The sequence below is a fragment of the Sturnira hondurensis genome, unplaced genomic scaffold, assembly GCF_014824575.4.
Source record: "Sturnira hondurensis isolate 20B ecotype Veracruz unplaced genomic scaffold, ASM1482457v3 Scaffold0008948, whole genome shotgun sequence".
In the NCBI taxonomy this organism is placed as follows: Eukaryota; Metazoa; Chordata; class Mammalia; order Chiroptera; family Phyllostomidae; genus Sturnira; species Sturnira hondurensis.
Genome location: NW_028081579.1, coordinates 2,883,906 through 2,901,344, shown reverse-complemented (window position 1 = coordinate 2,901,344; position 17,439 = coordinate 2,883,906). Strand labels below are relative to the sequence as shown.

The window sequence follows — 17,439 nt, the reverse complement described above, 5'->3', positions numbered from 1 at the left end:
TTTCTTTAAGAGGATTAAAGTGAAAGATTGCCAAAGTTCAATGTTATAAATGACTGCCTTAAATATATTTTGGAGTCTATCTTACAGATCTTTGCAAGGAGTACATTTCTAGTATGATATATTACAGATATGATCACATGATTCTCAGTAGTTATGATCTCGGATATATATACACATACAGTGACTCTCTTCCTTACGCTGTTCTGGAGTGTTAAGGAAAAATAAGTTTTATAGAATAGCAGCAATTAACATCCAGAGGCATTTTAGAGATTAATACTTATTTTAACATTTTTATATCGACTACAGTGATTTTAAGGAATAATTATATTTTGTGTTTGGTTTGAAGTTATACTCGTACCCTATGAGCCACTTAACTTTGGTTTCATATATGAAAGAATTGTTATTTCAGATCAGAGACACTAGCAGATAAAGCCTCTCTTCAAAATATTGCTGTATAAAGTGGGACTAACATCGCTATAAAAATATAGCCAAAATGAGCATAAATAAATATTCCAGTTAAATATCAGATGGTTGCTCTTCTGTTAATGTTAAACTGCCATGAGTTTTTAAGTGGGGAAATATGAGACTAATATATTTTAAGGAAAGTTAACAGTATAATAAAAATGAATAATTCACATATAAATTTAGAACAATTTGAACGTTTCTTGGCTTTTTATGATCAAATATATATACTCTTTTTATTATAAGAAGTGTATTTGTTTTGAGGTGTTTGCATCATAATTGAACTTTGCACGTTTCATACAGAAGTAATTTACTAAGATTTAGGCCATTGTGACTTACTGAAAATCATGAATTAATATATCTGCATGGCTCGTTTATCTCTTGGAGGGGAAAACTCATTAAGCAGTATTACTTATTCTTTAAACTTTTGTATAACAAAGCTAATCATATACTTCAGATATTTATTGGTATATATTTAAGGATTTCTTTTGACTAAATATGAATCATACATGCATAAAATGGAAAGAACTTGATTGCTTTATAATTCTTAATATTCAAACATATATCACTAAGGACAAACTTTTTTAGTACATGTTAAATGTTAGAACCACGTTTAGTAAGTTTTCGTAGCCTCCTAAATTGATGGAAATAACGGTGTTATATAGTTTCCTGAACAAAGCAATCTAGTTAAAATAGATGACCAACCACTTTTCTTTAAAGCATACATTTTTCAGAATGTATCATTCTTAATATTTCAGTTCATTTAATTGAAAAAATGTAGCCCTGGCTGGTGTAGCTCAGTGGATTGAGCGCGGGCCTGCGAACCACACGATCGTGGTTTGATTCCGACTCAGGACACATGCCTGGGTTGCAGGCCAGTTCCCACTGGGGGACTCACGGGAGGCAACCATACATTGATATTTCTCTCCTTCTCTCCTTCCCTTCCCCTCTAAAGATAAATAAATAAATAATCTAAAAAATATATTTTAAAAAAAGAAAGAAAAAATGTAAAATATTTTACTGTGACATTAGAGAGAATTATTGTAATATATGGAAATAGGATATCTGAATTGCTTAAGAACTTCAGTAGTTTGAAACTACAAGAAATTTATTAACTGACCCTTGATAGACTCATGAACTTTTTCATATTTTTTCCTTATACATACAGTTTTAAATAGCTAATCTTCTACCTGGTAACTAATAACTAAAAACAAAACTGCCTATTTTGTTTTTGAGGTCAAAAAACAAAACACCATAACAAAAACAACCGTGTAAACACCTAAATAGAAAGAGAAACATTATAAAACATGTTTTATTTAATGGCATGTAAAAGAACAATAATCCACATAAGCATGGATGTTTGTTTCTATCACTGCTCATTTTTATATTTGAAATAAAAAGTATATTTGACAAAGTATGTTACAAATAAGCACACATATTTAAGTATTATAATGTTCTTAATCAGAATATAAATATCTAGTTAAGATATTTCATGTAGCAAAAATACATGCAAAAACATCCTGAACTACACATTGTAAATTGCAAATAGAGAATTTCTGCTCAAGTGGAGGCATAGGTAAACACACCTTGCCTCCTTGCACAACTAAAGTACAAATTACAACTAGATTATAGATAAAATCCAGAACTGTTATAAAATTGAGCTAAATGGAAGTCCAATAACCAGGGATTTAGAGAAGCACATTCATCTAGGCAGGTAGTAGATACGGAGATGAGGGGAGACACAGAACGTGGAGTGGCATGGAGACACAGAACAGACAGTGCCACATCCATGTGTGGTGGATAAAAATCTGGAGGGATACCTCAGGGGCAAGGGATCTCAGCCCCAGACCACATCACTCATCCTGGCGTTCCATCACCAAGAAGATAAATCCCCAAAACTTCTGGATATAAAAATCAGTGGGGGTTGGGGTGGCAGAACAAACTGTGAGATTCTTAAGAGACTCCTCTCAAAGGGCCTGCAACAGACTTAGAACTTAAATAAACTCAATCTCTCTGGTGTTCAGCACCAGGCCAACAACAGGAAGGGCACCAATGGCATATGAGGAGAAATTGAGGTGCCTGGAACTAGGTGAAGTGCCAGGAGACTGCTTCCTCCTGGGCGAAACTCAAGAGGCCAGTGGCAGCATTGTTCTCTCTCAAGCCTTCCTCAACGCAAAGCTATGGAGAAGTGATTGCCTGCCCTGGCAATCACTTAAGGCTCCGCCCCACACAACTTTTAGGTGTGCTTTTCTGTAGTAGGTCACACTACTAACATAGTCAGTCAAAGCAACTCTACCTAATTCACAGAAACAAACATAGAAAGGCTGCCAAAATGAGACAAAGAAATATGGCCCAAATGAAAGAACAAACAAAATTCCAGTAAAGGAACTAAACAGAATGGCAATAAGCAATGTATCAGATGCAGAGTTCAAAACACTGGTTATGAGGGTACTCAAGGAACTCATTGGGTACTTCAATAGAATTTTAAAAAACTCAGGTAGAAATGAAAGTTACCTTAAGTGAAATAAAGAAAAATCTACAGGGAACCAACAGTGGAAGAAGGGATGAAGCCAAGAATCAAATCAATAATTTGGAACATAAGGAAGAAATCAACATTCAATGAGAACAGCAAGAAAAAGAATTTTAAAAAATTAGGACAGTATAAGGAGCCTCTGGCAGATCTTTAAACATACCAGCATCTGAATCATAGGGATGCCGGAAGGAGAAGAGGAAGAGCAAGAAACTGAAAACTTATTTGAAAAAATAATGAAAGAAAACTTTCCTAATTAGGTGAAGGAAATAGACAAACAAGTCCAGAAAGCACAAAGACTCTCAAACAATTTGCATACAAAGAGGACCACACCAAGACACATCATAATTAAAATGCCAGTGGTTAGAGATAAAGAGAGAATGTTAAAAGCAGCAAGAAAAAAGCAGAGTCAACTGTGAAGGAGTTCCCATGAGACTGTCATGCTGATTTCTCAAAAGAAACTTTGCAGTATAGAAGGGATTGGCAAGAAGTATTCAAAGTGATGAAAAGTAAGGACCTACAACCTAGATTACTCTATCTTGCAAAACTATCATTTAGAATTGACAGAAAAAGTGCTTCCCAGACAATGTAAAGCTAAAGGAGTTCATCATCACCGAACCATTATTATATGAAATGTTAAAGGGACTTAATTAAGAAAAAGTAGATCAAAACTATGAACAGTAACATGACAATAAATTCACAACTATCAACAACCGAATCTAAAAAAACAAACTAAGCAGACAGGCAGAACAGAAACAATCATAGACGTGGAGATCATTTGGAGGGTTATCATATGGGAAGGGGAAGGAGACAGGGGGAGAATGGGGGAAAAGGTGCAGGGATTAAGAAGTGCAAATTGGTAGATACAAATAGTGGGGTGTTAAGAACACTATAGGAAGCAGAGAAGCCAAAGAACTTATATGTACCACCCATGGCCCTGAACTAAGGGGGGATTGCTGGAGTGTTTGCGGGGTGCCAGGTGGAAGGGGACGGAAGGGGAAAATTTGGACAACTAACAGCACAATTAATAGAATATATTTTAACATTTTTAATTGGAAATAGAATATAAATATATATGTTTATAGACCTCCGAAATAAAATGTTAATAAAATTTAGGTGCTCAAGGATATAGGAGCCGTTTCCTTTTAATATATAAATAATAAGGAATTATATGTAAGAATTTTCATATATGAGTCTTAGTTATGACAGTAAGAGAATTAAAATCAATCAAATAATAAGGAAATGGTTGAATAAATTAAGGGCCATTTATGCTTTCAGACATGTAATAATTAAAATAATTTCTGGACTTCTGGCCAAGATGGAGGCATAGGTAAACACACTCTGCCTCCTCGAACAACCGAAAGAAGAGCAACAACAACTTAGTAACAAAAAACAACCAGAACTAACAGAAAATTGAAGTTTATGGAAGTCCAACAACAAAGGAGGTAAAGTAGACATATTCATCCAGACCAGTAGGAGGGGTAGAGTCGGGGAGCCAGGGGGTGAGGGGTTATGACAAAGCGGTGGCTGGTGGACCTGGGGCACGCAAGGCAGCAGCTGGCAGACCCAGTGAGGTGGCGGATTGTGGAGGGGTGCAGTGCACAGGTGGCTGGTAGAATAGGAGGTCTCACATTCATGCATAGATAAACCAGGCAAAACTGGGGAGCCAGACAGACCATGCAACCCAGAGTCCTAGCTTGGGGAAATAAAGCCTCAAAACACTGATTGAAAACACCTGTGAGGGGTTGAGGTGGCAGCGGGAGAAACTCCCAGCCTCACAAGAGTTTGTTGGAGAAACCCAGAGGATCCTATAAGGTACACAAACCCACCCACCTGAAAATCAGCGCCAGAAGGGCCCAGTTTGCTTGGGGGAAGCGGGGAAAGTGACTGAAATTGGGCAGAGAGCTGAGCAAGCAAGCACCATTGTTCTGTCTCTGACCACTCCCCCACATACAGCCTCACAACCCAGCCACTCTGTTGCCCCACCCTCATGAACACCTAAGCCTCCGCCCCTCACTATGCAACAGGCACAACAAGACAAAAAAAAAATGGCCCAAATGAAAGGACAGATCAAAGCTCCAGAAAAAAATACAACTAAGTAACAAAGAGAGAGCCAAACTATCAGATGCATGATTCAAAAGACTGGTAATCAGGATGCTCACAGAATTGGTTTCATTTGGTTGCAACTTAGATGAAAAAAGGAAGGCATTGCTAAGGGAAATAAAGGAAAATGTATAGGGAACCAATAATGTTGGGAAGGAAACTGGGACTCAGATCAATGGAGTGGACTAGAAAGAAGAAACATCCAACCAGAAAAGAAGGAAGAAACAAGAATTCAAAAAAAATGAGGAGAGACTGAGGAACCTCCAGGACATCTTTAAACATTCCAACATCCAAATTAATAGGGATACCAGGAGGAGAAGAGGAAGAGCAACAAGTGGAAAAGTTATTTGACCAAATAATAAAGGAGAACTTCCCCAATCTGGCAAAGGAAATAGACTTCCAGGAAGTCCAGGAAGCTTAGAGAGTCCCAAAGAAATTGGACCCAAGAAAGAACACACCAAGGCATATCATAATTACATTACCCACAATTAAAATTAAGGAGAGAATTCTAGAAGCGGCAAGAGGTAAGGAGATAGTTACCTACAAAGGAGCTCCCATCAGACTGTCAGCTATTTCTCAATAGAGATCTCACAGGCAAGAAGAGTCTGGAAAGAAGTATTTGAAGTCATGACATGCAAGGACCTCCATCCAGGATTGCTCTATCCCACAAAGCTTCCATTTAGAATGGAAGGGCAGATAACGTGCCCTCAGATAAGGTCAAGTTAAAGGAACTGATCATCACTCAGCTCTTATTATATGAATTTAAAGGGACTTACCTAAGAAAAAGGAGATAAAAAATACGAACAGTGAAATGACAGCAAACTCAGTTACTAATAACCACACCAAAAACAAAAACAAAGTAAGCAAACAACTAGAACAGGAACAGAATCACAGAAATGGACATTACATGGAGGGTTATCAGCAGGTGGGGATAGAGGGGCAAAAGGTACAGAGAATAAGTAGCATAGATGGTAGGTACAAAATAGAGAGAGGGGTAAGAATAGTATGGGAAATGGAGAAGCTAAAGAACTTATGACACGTGGACATGAACTAAAGGAAAGTGGATGGGGTGCAGGGTGGAGGGGAGTAAAGGGGGAAAAGAGGGACAAGTATAATAACATAATCAAAATATATTTAAAAAATAAAAAATAATTTTTGTAGAATTTTTGATAATATGAGAAAATCTGTATGAAAGTACTAAGGGAAGGAAGTAGGAAAAACTGTGCTCATGATTTTTTTAAAAGATTTTATATATTTACTGTAGAGAGAGGAGAAGGGAAGGAGAAAATAGGAAGAGAAACACTGATATGAGAGAAACATCATTTGGTTGCCCTGATGGGGGTCCAAACCCCTGCAATCCAGGCATGTGCCCATAACCGAAAATGAAATGGGGACCTTTCACTTTGCTGGTCGACACTCAGCCAACTGAGCCATACTGGTCAGGGCCATATGATGCAATTTTAAAGTACATATATGAATATATATACACACATATATTTTATAATCCAAGAGGCAAATTTGGGTAGTATTAATGGATGTGTTAATGTTTCAGTTAACAGTTTTCTGCCTTTTTAGGTTTTCTTCAGTGAGCATGGATTAGATTTTGTTTTAGAAAAAGTAAATGTTACTTTTAAAAGATGTACTTTTAAAAAAAGATACTTGCTTTCTAATCTTCCAATAATTCCTGTGATACCTTTGACACATAAAGAACCAAATAAAGTTAAATTTTATGAAATTTATATGGTTGTGATCAAATCTCGCCATTTTACCTATGCCATTTTTTTAGTGTTTCAGATTTGCCCCTATTTGTTTTGTGTCTTTGTCTATATTATATAACTTACATGTGTGTTAATCATCTTGTCTTCTCAGCTGATTGTATAATAAGAATCAGAATATGGTTTGAGAGTCTTTAAAACCACATAAAACAAAAAGTGCTCAGTTTTGTGTGAGGCAGAATGAAGTAATGGAAAGACCAAAAGCCTTGGAATCACACGGACCCAAGTTCAAATCACAGCTTTGACTTACTAGGGATTGATTTCGGGCAAGTTACTTAGTAGCCTCTCCAGAGTTACTTTCTCCCATGTAAAATGTGAATATTAACTAAATTACCAGATTATTCTAAGGGCTAGAGAAAATATATTAAATTCCCAATATATAACTGGTATGGTACTCAGTAAGTTGTAGCTAATATTAATATTAGATTATTTTTTCTTTATGAAATTCTTAAACCTTTGATAATGTCAGCAATCTTGAAAATATTTTTGTTTCACTTAACTTTTAATTAAAATTCATGGTTCACTGTTTATTAAAAAAAGTGGAAGAAAAAAATCAGAAACAAAGGATTAGATGATGAGGAAATTACTGTTGAGATATATATATATATATATGTGTGTGTGTGTGTGTGTGTGTGTGTGTGTATGTATGTATTAGCACTAGGGCATTTTACTTACATGCGAATCTGAAATAAAAGAAATGGGATACATGCAATTTGGGCTTTAATCTCTGTGTACCTACGATAAAACTTTACATAGACTCTTTTAAGAGTATGAATCCTATTTTCTTTGCTTCCCTGGTGGTTTTTGCATGATGTGAATTCTGTCATTCTACTCTGATGTCATGAGAGTTTGAAACTGAGTTTTATCCTTTATCATGTTAAAATCTCAGATGATTGACCTTTTTACCTTCCCCTTTTTTATTGACATTACTATCATCATTACTGTTTTTTTAGGCAAGTATAGGAACTGTGCTAACTTTACAAATTCGAACTAGAAATAATGATGGGCCATTATGTACAAGGACTGCATTAGGCACTAACTGTACATCAGCAGATGGACGGACTTGTAGTTTCAAACGTTTCTTTTTGTGAGCAGTGACTTCTTACTCGTACACCGTTGCTGTAGGTGGTGGTGAACTGCTCACACTTCGGATTCAGACCTTTGTTCTGTTATTTTTACCATGTTTCTTGTGTAAGTGGCAGCCTCGCTAAACTTTGGCTAAGCCCTACTTTATAGGTTGCTGTGATGTTTAGATGAGGTAATGTTTATGAAGTGCTGCATTCATTGAAGGCACTCGGTGAACGGTAATTATGATTATAAAATGATGATGTCACCTTCTTATTTTTCCAGACTTCTTGATTTAAGAGGGGTACATGAACCCAATATAAATAACTTGCCACAGCCGTTTAAAAAATTTTTTCTTGTATTTTTAAAATTTATTTCTTATTTTTTTAATTGTTCAAGTACAGTTGCCACCTTTCCTCCCCCACCACTCACCCCCCCGCTGTTCCCACCTCCCACCCTTTATACTACCTGCCTTTGGCTTTTTCCATGTGTCCTTTATATGTGTTCCTTGTGTTTTGTTTCAGAATGAATTCATCTCTGTTTAAAAGTAGTTTTAAAGTATTTTTTATTTTATTTTAGACAGTTTTTAGTTTCCTGTAATTTTCAGATTTAAGTTTTTTAGAAAGTTTGAAAATATGAAAATTGTTTTTAATGTCTACAAAAAAAAGTAGGTCTTCTTTACTTAACAAAACTAAAATGAACAGTTCATTCCCTATTTGTTAGCATTGGAAAAAAATGTACCTCATAGTAGGTATTTACACTTTTACTGTGTTTTGACTTATTATATCTGAATAAGATAATTTGAAATGTTTAGCATATATGGCCTTCAAATACTAGGGGATGTTTTGGAGAAGCATAGCAGAAACATGGACTCTGTCCTAAGCATCTCTTCTTATCTAAATAAAATGATTAAGCCACAAATACTTCAAAATTTGTTTTACATAAGTTGAGTTTGATGGTGAGAGTATTGTGTGGCCTGATTTGCACTCATTAATTTACTCTTAGGTCAGTGATGTGGATATAACTTTTAAAAATGACTTAATTCTTATTCCTCTGTTATGTTGACAGTATACAGATAATGTTTAATTTTATACAGAACAGTATTTAAATAGTTCTTATAAGTTATTTTTGTGATATTTAAAATATTTATGTTTCTTTGAAAGTGTTTTTTCTATTTTTTCTCACATTAGAGTCTCTGATTTATATGTTAGTTATTTTTCTTTCTTGCATGTCATCCATTAAAGATTAGCTGTGGAAGGTTGGAGCATGGAGAGATTATGAATGACAGAACAACTCCTGTAGAATAATAATCAGTTTTTAGTATTTAATGCTGTTTGACTTTTGCAGACACATTTCTTATTAACCTTTGGTACAAAGATAAATCCAGGTTCCTGATATCTCATGGAGAAGATGAATTTGAGATCCTCTTCCAATTAAACTGAAATAAGGCCAATATTGGGTTTTAGCCAAAAGAACTCCTTAGTTCCTAAGTCTTATGTTTATAAATCTATCTATCCATCTATCTATCTTAGTTACATTTTACATATAATTCAGTGGGTACATAATTTGCTTAGCTTACTGTATTGTTTCTGCAAACATTTAATCTGTTTTTTTCCTTTAAACATAAAATCTTTATGTTTAAATTTAGAGTGATATTTTATAAATAAAAAAACATTGTCAAGCCCTTTTTATTACAGAGACTATTAATTTGTTTATATTCTATTGCCCGAAGCATCAGAACATAGAATTCCTGAAACATAAGGCTTAAGTTTTTCTGTTCAGGCTAGCAGGTAAATGTTAAAAGTGTGGATATATAACCAACCATTATCTCAAATACAGTAAGACACCCTAACTAACATGAAAATAATGAAAATTGTTATGTAATAGAAAATGTGTACATTGTTCTCTTCTAAAAAAAATTACTCATTACCTGTACTATGTCTCAGATGATGTTGATGCCCTAATGATCAAGAAGAACAGAACAAATTAGTTGTATATAAGAGGAGAATAGAAAATAGCATAATATTTGCTTCTAAGAAATAACACAGATTGGAGTCTCTTTTTCGGTGTATATGATGGGCACATATAAAAGGTGATAACCTTTCATCTTCATTTACATGATATGCCTTAACAGTATTAAATTATAATGGAGCATTAAGTATATATTCATACAGCTATAGCTGCCCATTTATTTTGGAAGGAAAAAGGATTTCAAAAATATGGCCAGTCATTTCAGATGATTGAAATGACTAAAAACAAAATGGCCCATCTCTAGGAAATACAGTAGCTAGAAATATTGATAGATAGAGGTTGATTATGTTACTATCTTTGGCTGCAGAATCCCTAGGCATGAATTAGGATTAATTACAATGAGTGCCAGATCAAATAATACTTGAGGGTAGATTATGGCCAATGTTATAACCTTCCTCCCTAGAAAAGTGTGTTTTTTTCTGGAGAAAACAAAATAAGCATTGCGGAAACAGAGAAACTAGTATGCATAGCAATATCCATTAATTGGCAATATTTTATTATATATAGCATCTATGGAATTCAGCATGATAATAAGCATTTTAGAGCATATCACAAATAACTAGGACATTTAAAACAAAAATAACAGAGAACTTTTCAGAAAATGATTCTTAAGTCTTTTCCCACATCTGTAATTAATTCTAAAAAGTTTAGGTAGCAGTTATATTTCACAGAATCTATTAAAATTTATAGTAAGTACTCTGTGCAGAAAATAATTTAAGTATTTCTTAAAATTGTATTTCAAAAGTACATGAAATAATTGATAGCACTTATAATATTTTAGGGAAGAGCTTATTTCACATTAAAAATTGTAGCTCCTTTATGAGATATATGTTTGAATGTAAATAGTATATTTCTAGAAAGATTTCTTATATAGTCTTTGAGTAATATGTACTAAATACTTGTGTGTAGTAATTGGGGATTTTGCAAAAAAGTTCTTGTTTCATAGCTTTTCTATTTAAACATTTTGTATAATTTTCTAATTAATCTTTAGCAGTTCCTGTACCATTGGTAAGTACAGTAGGTCCTCGATAACATTTTGTATAACATTGAAGAGTTGCCACAGGAACTTAATTAACTCTTGTTTATATCAGTTAGCCTATAGTAAAATTGGTGTCCTTAATTATCATTTTGCTTAAAGCCACAGAACCTATCAACTATGTTAAATAAGGCCTTACAAATATATATCAACTTTACCAAAGAAAATTTTAAAGCATATACTAGAAGCTAAAACACCAACTTTTGATGTAGTAGTCATACTTCTAGGAATTTTCCTAAGTAATTAGCTAAGTACCTACATAAAGATTTGTGTACCAAGATGTTCATTACAGTGTTTTTTACATAGTGGATAATTGGGAACAATGTAAGATCTTATATTAGGAGCATCTTAGTTCAATCAAATATGACATGTCCAAATAATAAAAATCCATGTAAAATATAAAATATTTTATATTTTTGAAGAATATAGGGCCATATTCTGTTGCTTTTAAATATATGCAGAATGTTAGAAACAATGTAAAATATTTTTGTCTTTGTATTTGTATTACAATGAGCCTAATTACTTTTTAATCGGAAAAGGTTATTTACCAAATGATCATATAAAATATTGAACATTCAAACCCAATTTTAGAAAGTTATAATTGTCTCTTTTTTAATAGAAGTTCTGAAGTAAAAATATGAACCCAAGATTGTAATTAAAAAAATAAGAGCGTCAACCAAGTGAAATAGGTTGGTTAATTTGCTACTAGTGTGGTACACTTACTATGTGTGTTTAAATTCCCATTAACCGACTTATACAGAGAGAGAGAAGTTACAATTTTTAAGTAGATTAAGAGACCTCAGGTAATGTTTGTGGTTCTGGAATATATATATATGGTGGTTTCATAAATTTTCAAGGAATGCATTTAACGTCATATAAAGTAACAGTAGCTATTCAGACAACGTGAAATTCTTCTATATACAGTAAGGACCTGTCCTTTAAAGCTCTTATCTATGTTATATGTGTTCTTAAAATTTTGGAACATGAATTATAATCAGTGATTATTTTGTGTGTTTCAAATTCAAACCCTAATTATTTCTTCTTTCCTCTCTTTATGTTCAGCCTTTCCTATTTACATAGCTACCTTGAGGATGTTAACAAACAGAATCTGTTTCCCAGGAAATGTCTGTCCTCCAAATTATGTTATTTAGAGAATCATGATGCAATGTTTAAACTAGAGTGTTGTACAATATACTGTCTTCTACTGTATTTTAAAAGTAGTTTGAGAAGTGTGCCATATGGGTTTGTCAATAGACTTGGGTTCTGCTAAGAAAATATGTACTCTGTCTTGACTCAATAAACTCATACTTAGTATGGTTCAGCTTCTTCATATTTACTCTTGCCCATATCAGAAAACAATTAGCTTACTAAACAAATTTGAGTATTTGGTGATGGTGGTAGGGGGTGATCCTCTCTGAATTTGACTAAGTATTATAGGGTATTTGATAACCATGTTTAAAAATGGAGATATCCAAATATTATTGTAAACACCCAATGATTTGTTTTACCTACAATATAAGTATTTTACTTGGTTGGCTTACATAGTAGCTAATAATATTTGTTAATGTAATTTAACTGCTGTGAACCTTTACTGAACAAATATTGAAATTTATTCAAGTCAAAGAAAGAGAATCTCTAATGACTTTTGTTAAAGCTTCTATTTAATAGTTAAGGACAAAAGTTTGTATGACATACGAGATGCAATTAACAGTAGATTTTACATTTAATAAAAAGAAAGAAGCATGCGTATTTGCTTTATTCATTCCATCATAATTTGCAGTAGAGCTGTGGGTGTTTAATGAGCAAATTCCAACTAAAATGCTATATTGATTTTCTAGTGAACTTTGTAATAGTCATCCACCTTGGAAAAGCTCAGTGTTTACAATTAAGTTTTCTTTACTAAAAATGTTTGAGAGTTGCATATTGATCCTTTAAAAGTACTGAATTCTAGAAAGAATCATGTCTTTCATAATCAAATATTACATAAAATCTAATAGGAGTTAAAATTATCATTCAATAATACCTTAATTTTGGAAAAACTTCTTAGCATTTATAAAATGTCTAATCTTATTTTATGTGTGTGTGTTATGGCATTTTAAAATTTAACCTTAGAATACTCAGAGGATTATCTTCTTTATTAAATACATACATTATTTACATCTTTAGAGTTGATACAGCATTAGAGAGGAAAAAATGTTTTTTTTATCATACAGAAATAAGCCCTTGGTGCAAAGCATTTACCTGTAAGCATAGAGATAACTAAACTAATATGCCTAGCCTTACCTCTTCCATCAAATGTTATTGTATATATAGTGGAGCATAGCTTGCATTAAATGTCACATTATTAAGATTTCATCAAACTCTATAAAAGTTATAGGAAGCTTATCAGCATTTGAGATTTAGCACTTAGTGTTTTAACATTTCCACGTGCCAGAATATTTCAGTGTAATGTGATATGTAAGGTCTGTCTGGAAAAAGTACAACTATTGTTAGTATAATGAGAATGGTTTGTGCGATGACATAACCTGGCAGCCGAGGAGAGTGGACTGGAGTGCACATGGGTGAATAATGAAAACTTTGCTGTATTAGTCAGTGGGGGCGGTAGACTGTGTTGAGTGAGCATGTGTACTGTGTGGCTGTTGCATTCAAAGTGACTGAGTGAGTAGAACAAGGAATCTGCATCAAATTTGGAGTTAAGCCTGAACATTCCTCTGTGGGTTTTTCAGAAGGCCACAGCTATGGGCAACTGGTGATTGTCAGCTTCATCGTGACAGTGCACCTTCTCATGCATCCCATCTCATGCAGAGTTTTTTTGGTGAAATATCAACTACCCAGGTGACTCACTCCCCCTATAGCCTACTTTGGCACCCTGCAACTTTTTTCAAAACTAAAATCACCTTTGAAAGAGAAGGGATTTCAGACTCTTGGTGAGATTCAGGAAAATTTAATAAATTTAATAAATACACTATACAAAAACAAGTTGCCTAAGTTTAATATGATAAACATTGAATCTGAATCAAAGTCTGTATTCTTCCTAATATATCATGTTGCTTTTTCTAAGCTGTTATGAGTATCCTACCTGGAAGGAGATTGTATACAATTAGAAGGGGAAAATAAAGCTTGTTATTGTGTGCTACGTAATGGGCAGAAGTTTCCTTGAAAATAGTGTAATAAATTGATACATGGTGACAGAGTAGTATAGCCACAGAAACCCACAGAGCAGTAAATGATACTACCTTAAAAAAAACAACTATGAAAATTGTGCTAAAAAGTACTGGTTCTTCCAAAAGCTGAATTCATAACAACAATCTCTTAACCTTCTCCAAATTGTCAATTAAAATCATTTGATTTTATACAAGTAGATATCGAGTTGTTTCAACATAATTTGTCATGTAGTTTGTTTATCCATTCATCTGTTGATAGAAATTTGAGTTATTCTAGTTATTGGCTATTACAAAGATGCTTTGAATATTTGTGTTTAAGTCTTCATATTAAAACACATGCTTTAATTCATCTTGGATAAATACCTATGAGTGAAATAGCTGAATCTTATGGTCATAGGTGTATGTTTAATTTTTTGAAGAAACCAACACACTGCTTAGTCTATTCCCCATCTGTGCAAAGACTCCCTCACACACCCTTATTTTCCTTCAAAGCCTTTACTGCTATCTGCTATTTATATCTTTCTGTCTGTCTAGCTACCTACCTATCTACCTGTGTATGTGCCTACTTAATTTTTGGCCTGTTCTTCCTTTCCCCTTCCCTTCCCCTCCCCTCCCTTCCCCTCCCTTCCCTTCCCTTCCCTTCCCCTCCCCTTCCCCTCCCCTCCCCTCTCCCCCCTCTCTGCTTCTCTTCTCTCTCTTGTCTCATCTCTCTCCCTCATCTCTCTCTCTCTCTCACCTCTCTCTTGACTCTCTCTGAAATAGTTCTCTCAAGGATGAGAAGGATGTTTAGACCATGAATAGGTATTCATATTACTTGAAACTCAGTGGATGATTGCCACAGGATTTTAATAAATATTTAATGGATGAATGGATGAAAGAATATTTCTCTTCTCTTAGGGTATACATGTTGGAAGTGGTTTTGGCTTTTGCTTTTCCACTTCATATTCCATTTTGTACTCTATTATGCAAAAGACAATACAGTTTGCCCTCTGTATCCACAGGTTTTGCATTTGCATTCTACTGACCACAGATCAAAAATATTCAAAGAAAATAAATCCCCAGAAATTTCTGAAAACCAAAACTTGAATTGGCCATACATTGAGCACTATGCCAAATCCATGCAAAGGAAGTAATATGTAGGCATACACTACTGGGGGCTATATGCAGATATAGGTTATATGTAAACACTGTGCTATTTTGTGTAAGAGACTTGAACATCCGAGGATTTTGGTAACCCTTAGGAGTCCTGGTACCTGTCCCCAGTGGATACTGAGAGGTGATCATAATTGACTTATTCTCAGTGTTTGTTTCTTTTCTGCTGTGTATGTATGATTTAATACAAAATAAATGTTTTGATCAACTGTGTATTAATCTATAACAGGTCCTAGCAGACCCAATATTTTATGACCTCAAAGAGCATTTAAACATCTTTTCTAAGTTTATTTTGTGATTTGATAGCATAAATAAAATTTGGTTCAAGTAATCCAGGTATTTGCAGTGATATTTTAAAAATTATGTGAGATTTCAAATAGAAATCATGCTTGAGAAATGACAATTTCAGATAACATCAAAGATCTTCTATTAGCACTGCACAAATTAGATGATTCCATTTGTATGAGAATCTGTATAAATGGTGCCCCTGGCCATGAGCAGGGTTAAAAGCAGCATAGCTCTGCTCCTGCTTCCTCTCCCCTGATGCCTCTTCCCTTCCTCTCCTTCCACCATCCTTCTGAGATAACTACCATCCTAACTTGGGTGTTTATCATTTCCATGCTTTAAATTTTTTGTTTTGCTAATTGTGTCTATCTATAAATAATACAGGGTTTTCTTAATTTGCAACTTTCTGTTTTTGCCAAAATTTCATTTTTGAGATTTGTCCAGAGTTAATTCATTTTAAATGCTGGATAGCATTCCATTTTGAATATAAAGGTATTTATGTACTCTTCCAGTTATGGTACATTTGGGTCATTACTAGGTTTTTGCTATTATGTAATGCTTCAATAAGCATTTGCATGTGTGTTCTAGTGTATACATATACAAGAATTTCTGTAGGCTACATACCAAAGAGCAAATTTGCCAGGTTATAGGCTGTGCATATCTTCAATTGTAATGAACATTGTCAAATTCTTCTTCATAGTTGCAGAAATGTGTACACCGATCTGTAGTATATGTGAGAGCATCCTGTATTTCACAACTTTACAATATTTGTTATTTGGCCTTTTAATTTTAATTGTATGTGTGTTAAATGGTATCTCAATTTTATAGTAACTTTTAAAATAATGTTTTCTCAAGTGATTAAGTGATACAAAATTAGGTGAATAAAAATATTTTTGCTTTTTATTTTTGCTACAAGTATGCATTTCTCCTTTAATTAATTATGGGTTATATATTTTGGTAGCTCTGGTTGAAGAGGTGTATTTTGCACAAAGGGAACGTGAAGAAGCTATTATGTCTCGACTACAATTAGCCAATGAGGAGAGAGATGAAGCAGTTGCACGAGCCAAGCAGATGGAAAAGTCTCTAAAAGTGTATGTACACATTTAAAACTATATATGAGATTAGAAGCATTTAATGCATTATATGGTGGTTACATATTCAGAAATGTTACTTATTCTTGTGTGTTGCAGTGGTACATTCTATATTCCCACAGTCTTTCTAAAACTTTTGGCATGCTATACTAGTTTGCATGTCAGAAATAATAGTTACCGCTCTCTCCCAGCCCCAACATCCAGCCTCGCCAAAAAATAGAAAAAGAAAAGAAATTCCCAACACTCCAAGTGCAGTTACTTTCTTCTTCATAGTTGTGTTGTCAGTGTCCCCACTCTACTGTCCTTCGTAATTTCTCTTTTCTTCCCGCTTTGTTATTATCACTTTCTTGATATATTTCAGCTATCTGGGTTCTTTCATTGCTCATAGCTTAATATATTCATTTCTGTTCTTCACTACATTTTACTTCTTTAGCTCTGGCTCTTAAACTTTAGTGACACCTGAAATAGAATGGAGGCTGAGAATCTACATGTTTAACAAGCAACCCAAACAATTCTAATATAGGTAAATAATGGATCACAATTAGAGAAACATGCCCTGGAAATAAGTACGTCACAGTTTTTGGTGTGCATTCCAGTCGCTCGGGGGAACTTGTTAAAATTCAGATTCTTATTCAGTAGGTCTGGAGTGGAGCCCCATTTTCTGCCTTTTTCAGGCTCCCAGCTGATGCACAGGATGCTATTCTAAATGGTCCAATTTGGGTAAAAAGGCCCTACTACATCTAGA

The 17,439-nt window shown here is 34.1% G+C and overlaps 1 protein-coding gene across 5 annotated transcripts in view; it reads left to right on the top strand.

Moving 5' to 3' along the window:
• MIPOL1 (mirror-image polydactyly 1) overlaps positions 1–17,439 on the top strand; it is a 300,958-nt gene that overhangs the window by 61,342 nt on the left and 222,177 nt on the right. For all 5 annotated transcript variants that reach the window (XM_037056425.1, XM_037056427.1, XM_037056428.1 and 2 more), the window contains one exon: positions 16,565–16,694. In XM_037056425.1, coding sequence (XP_036912320.1) covers positions 16,565–16,694 — 130 coding nt within the window. The remainder of the gene's footprint in view (positions 1–16,564; positions 16,695–17,439) is intronic.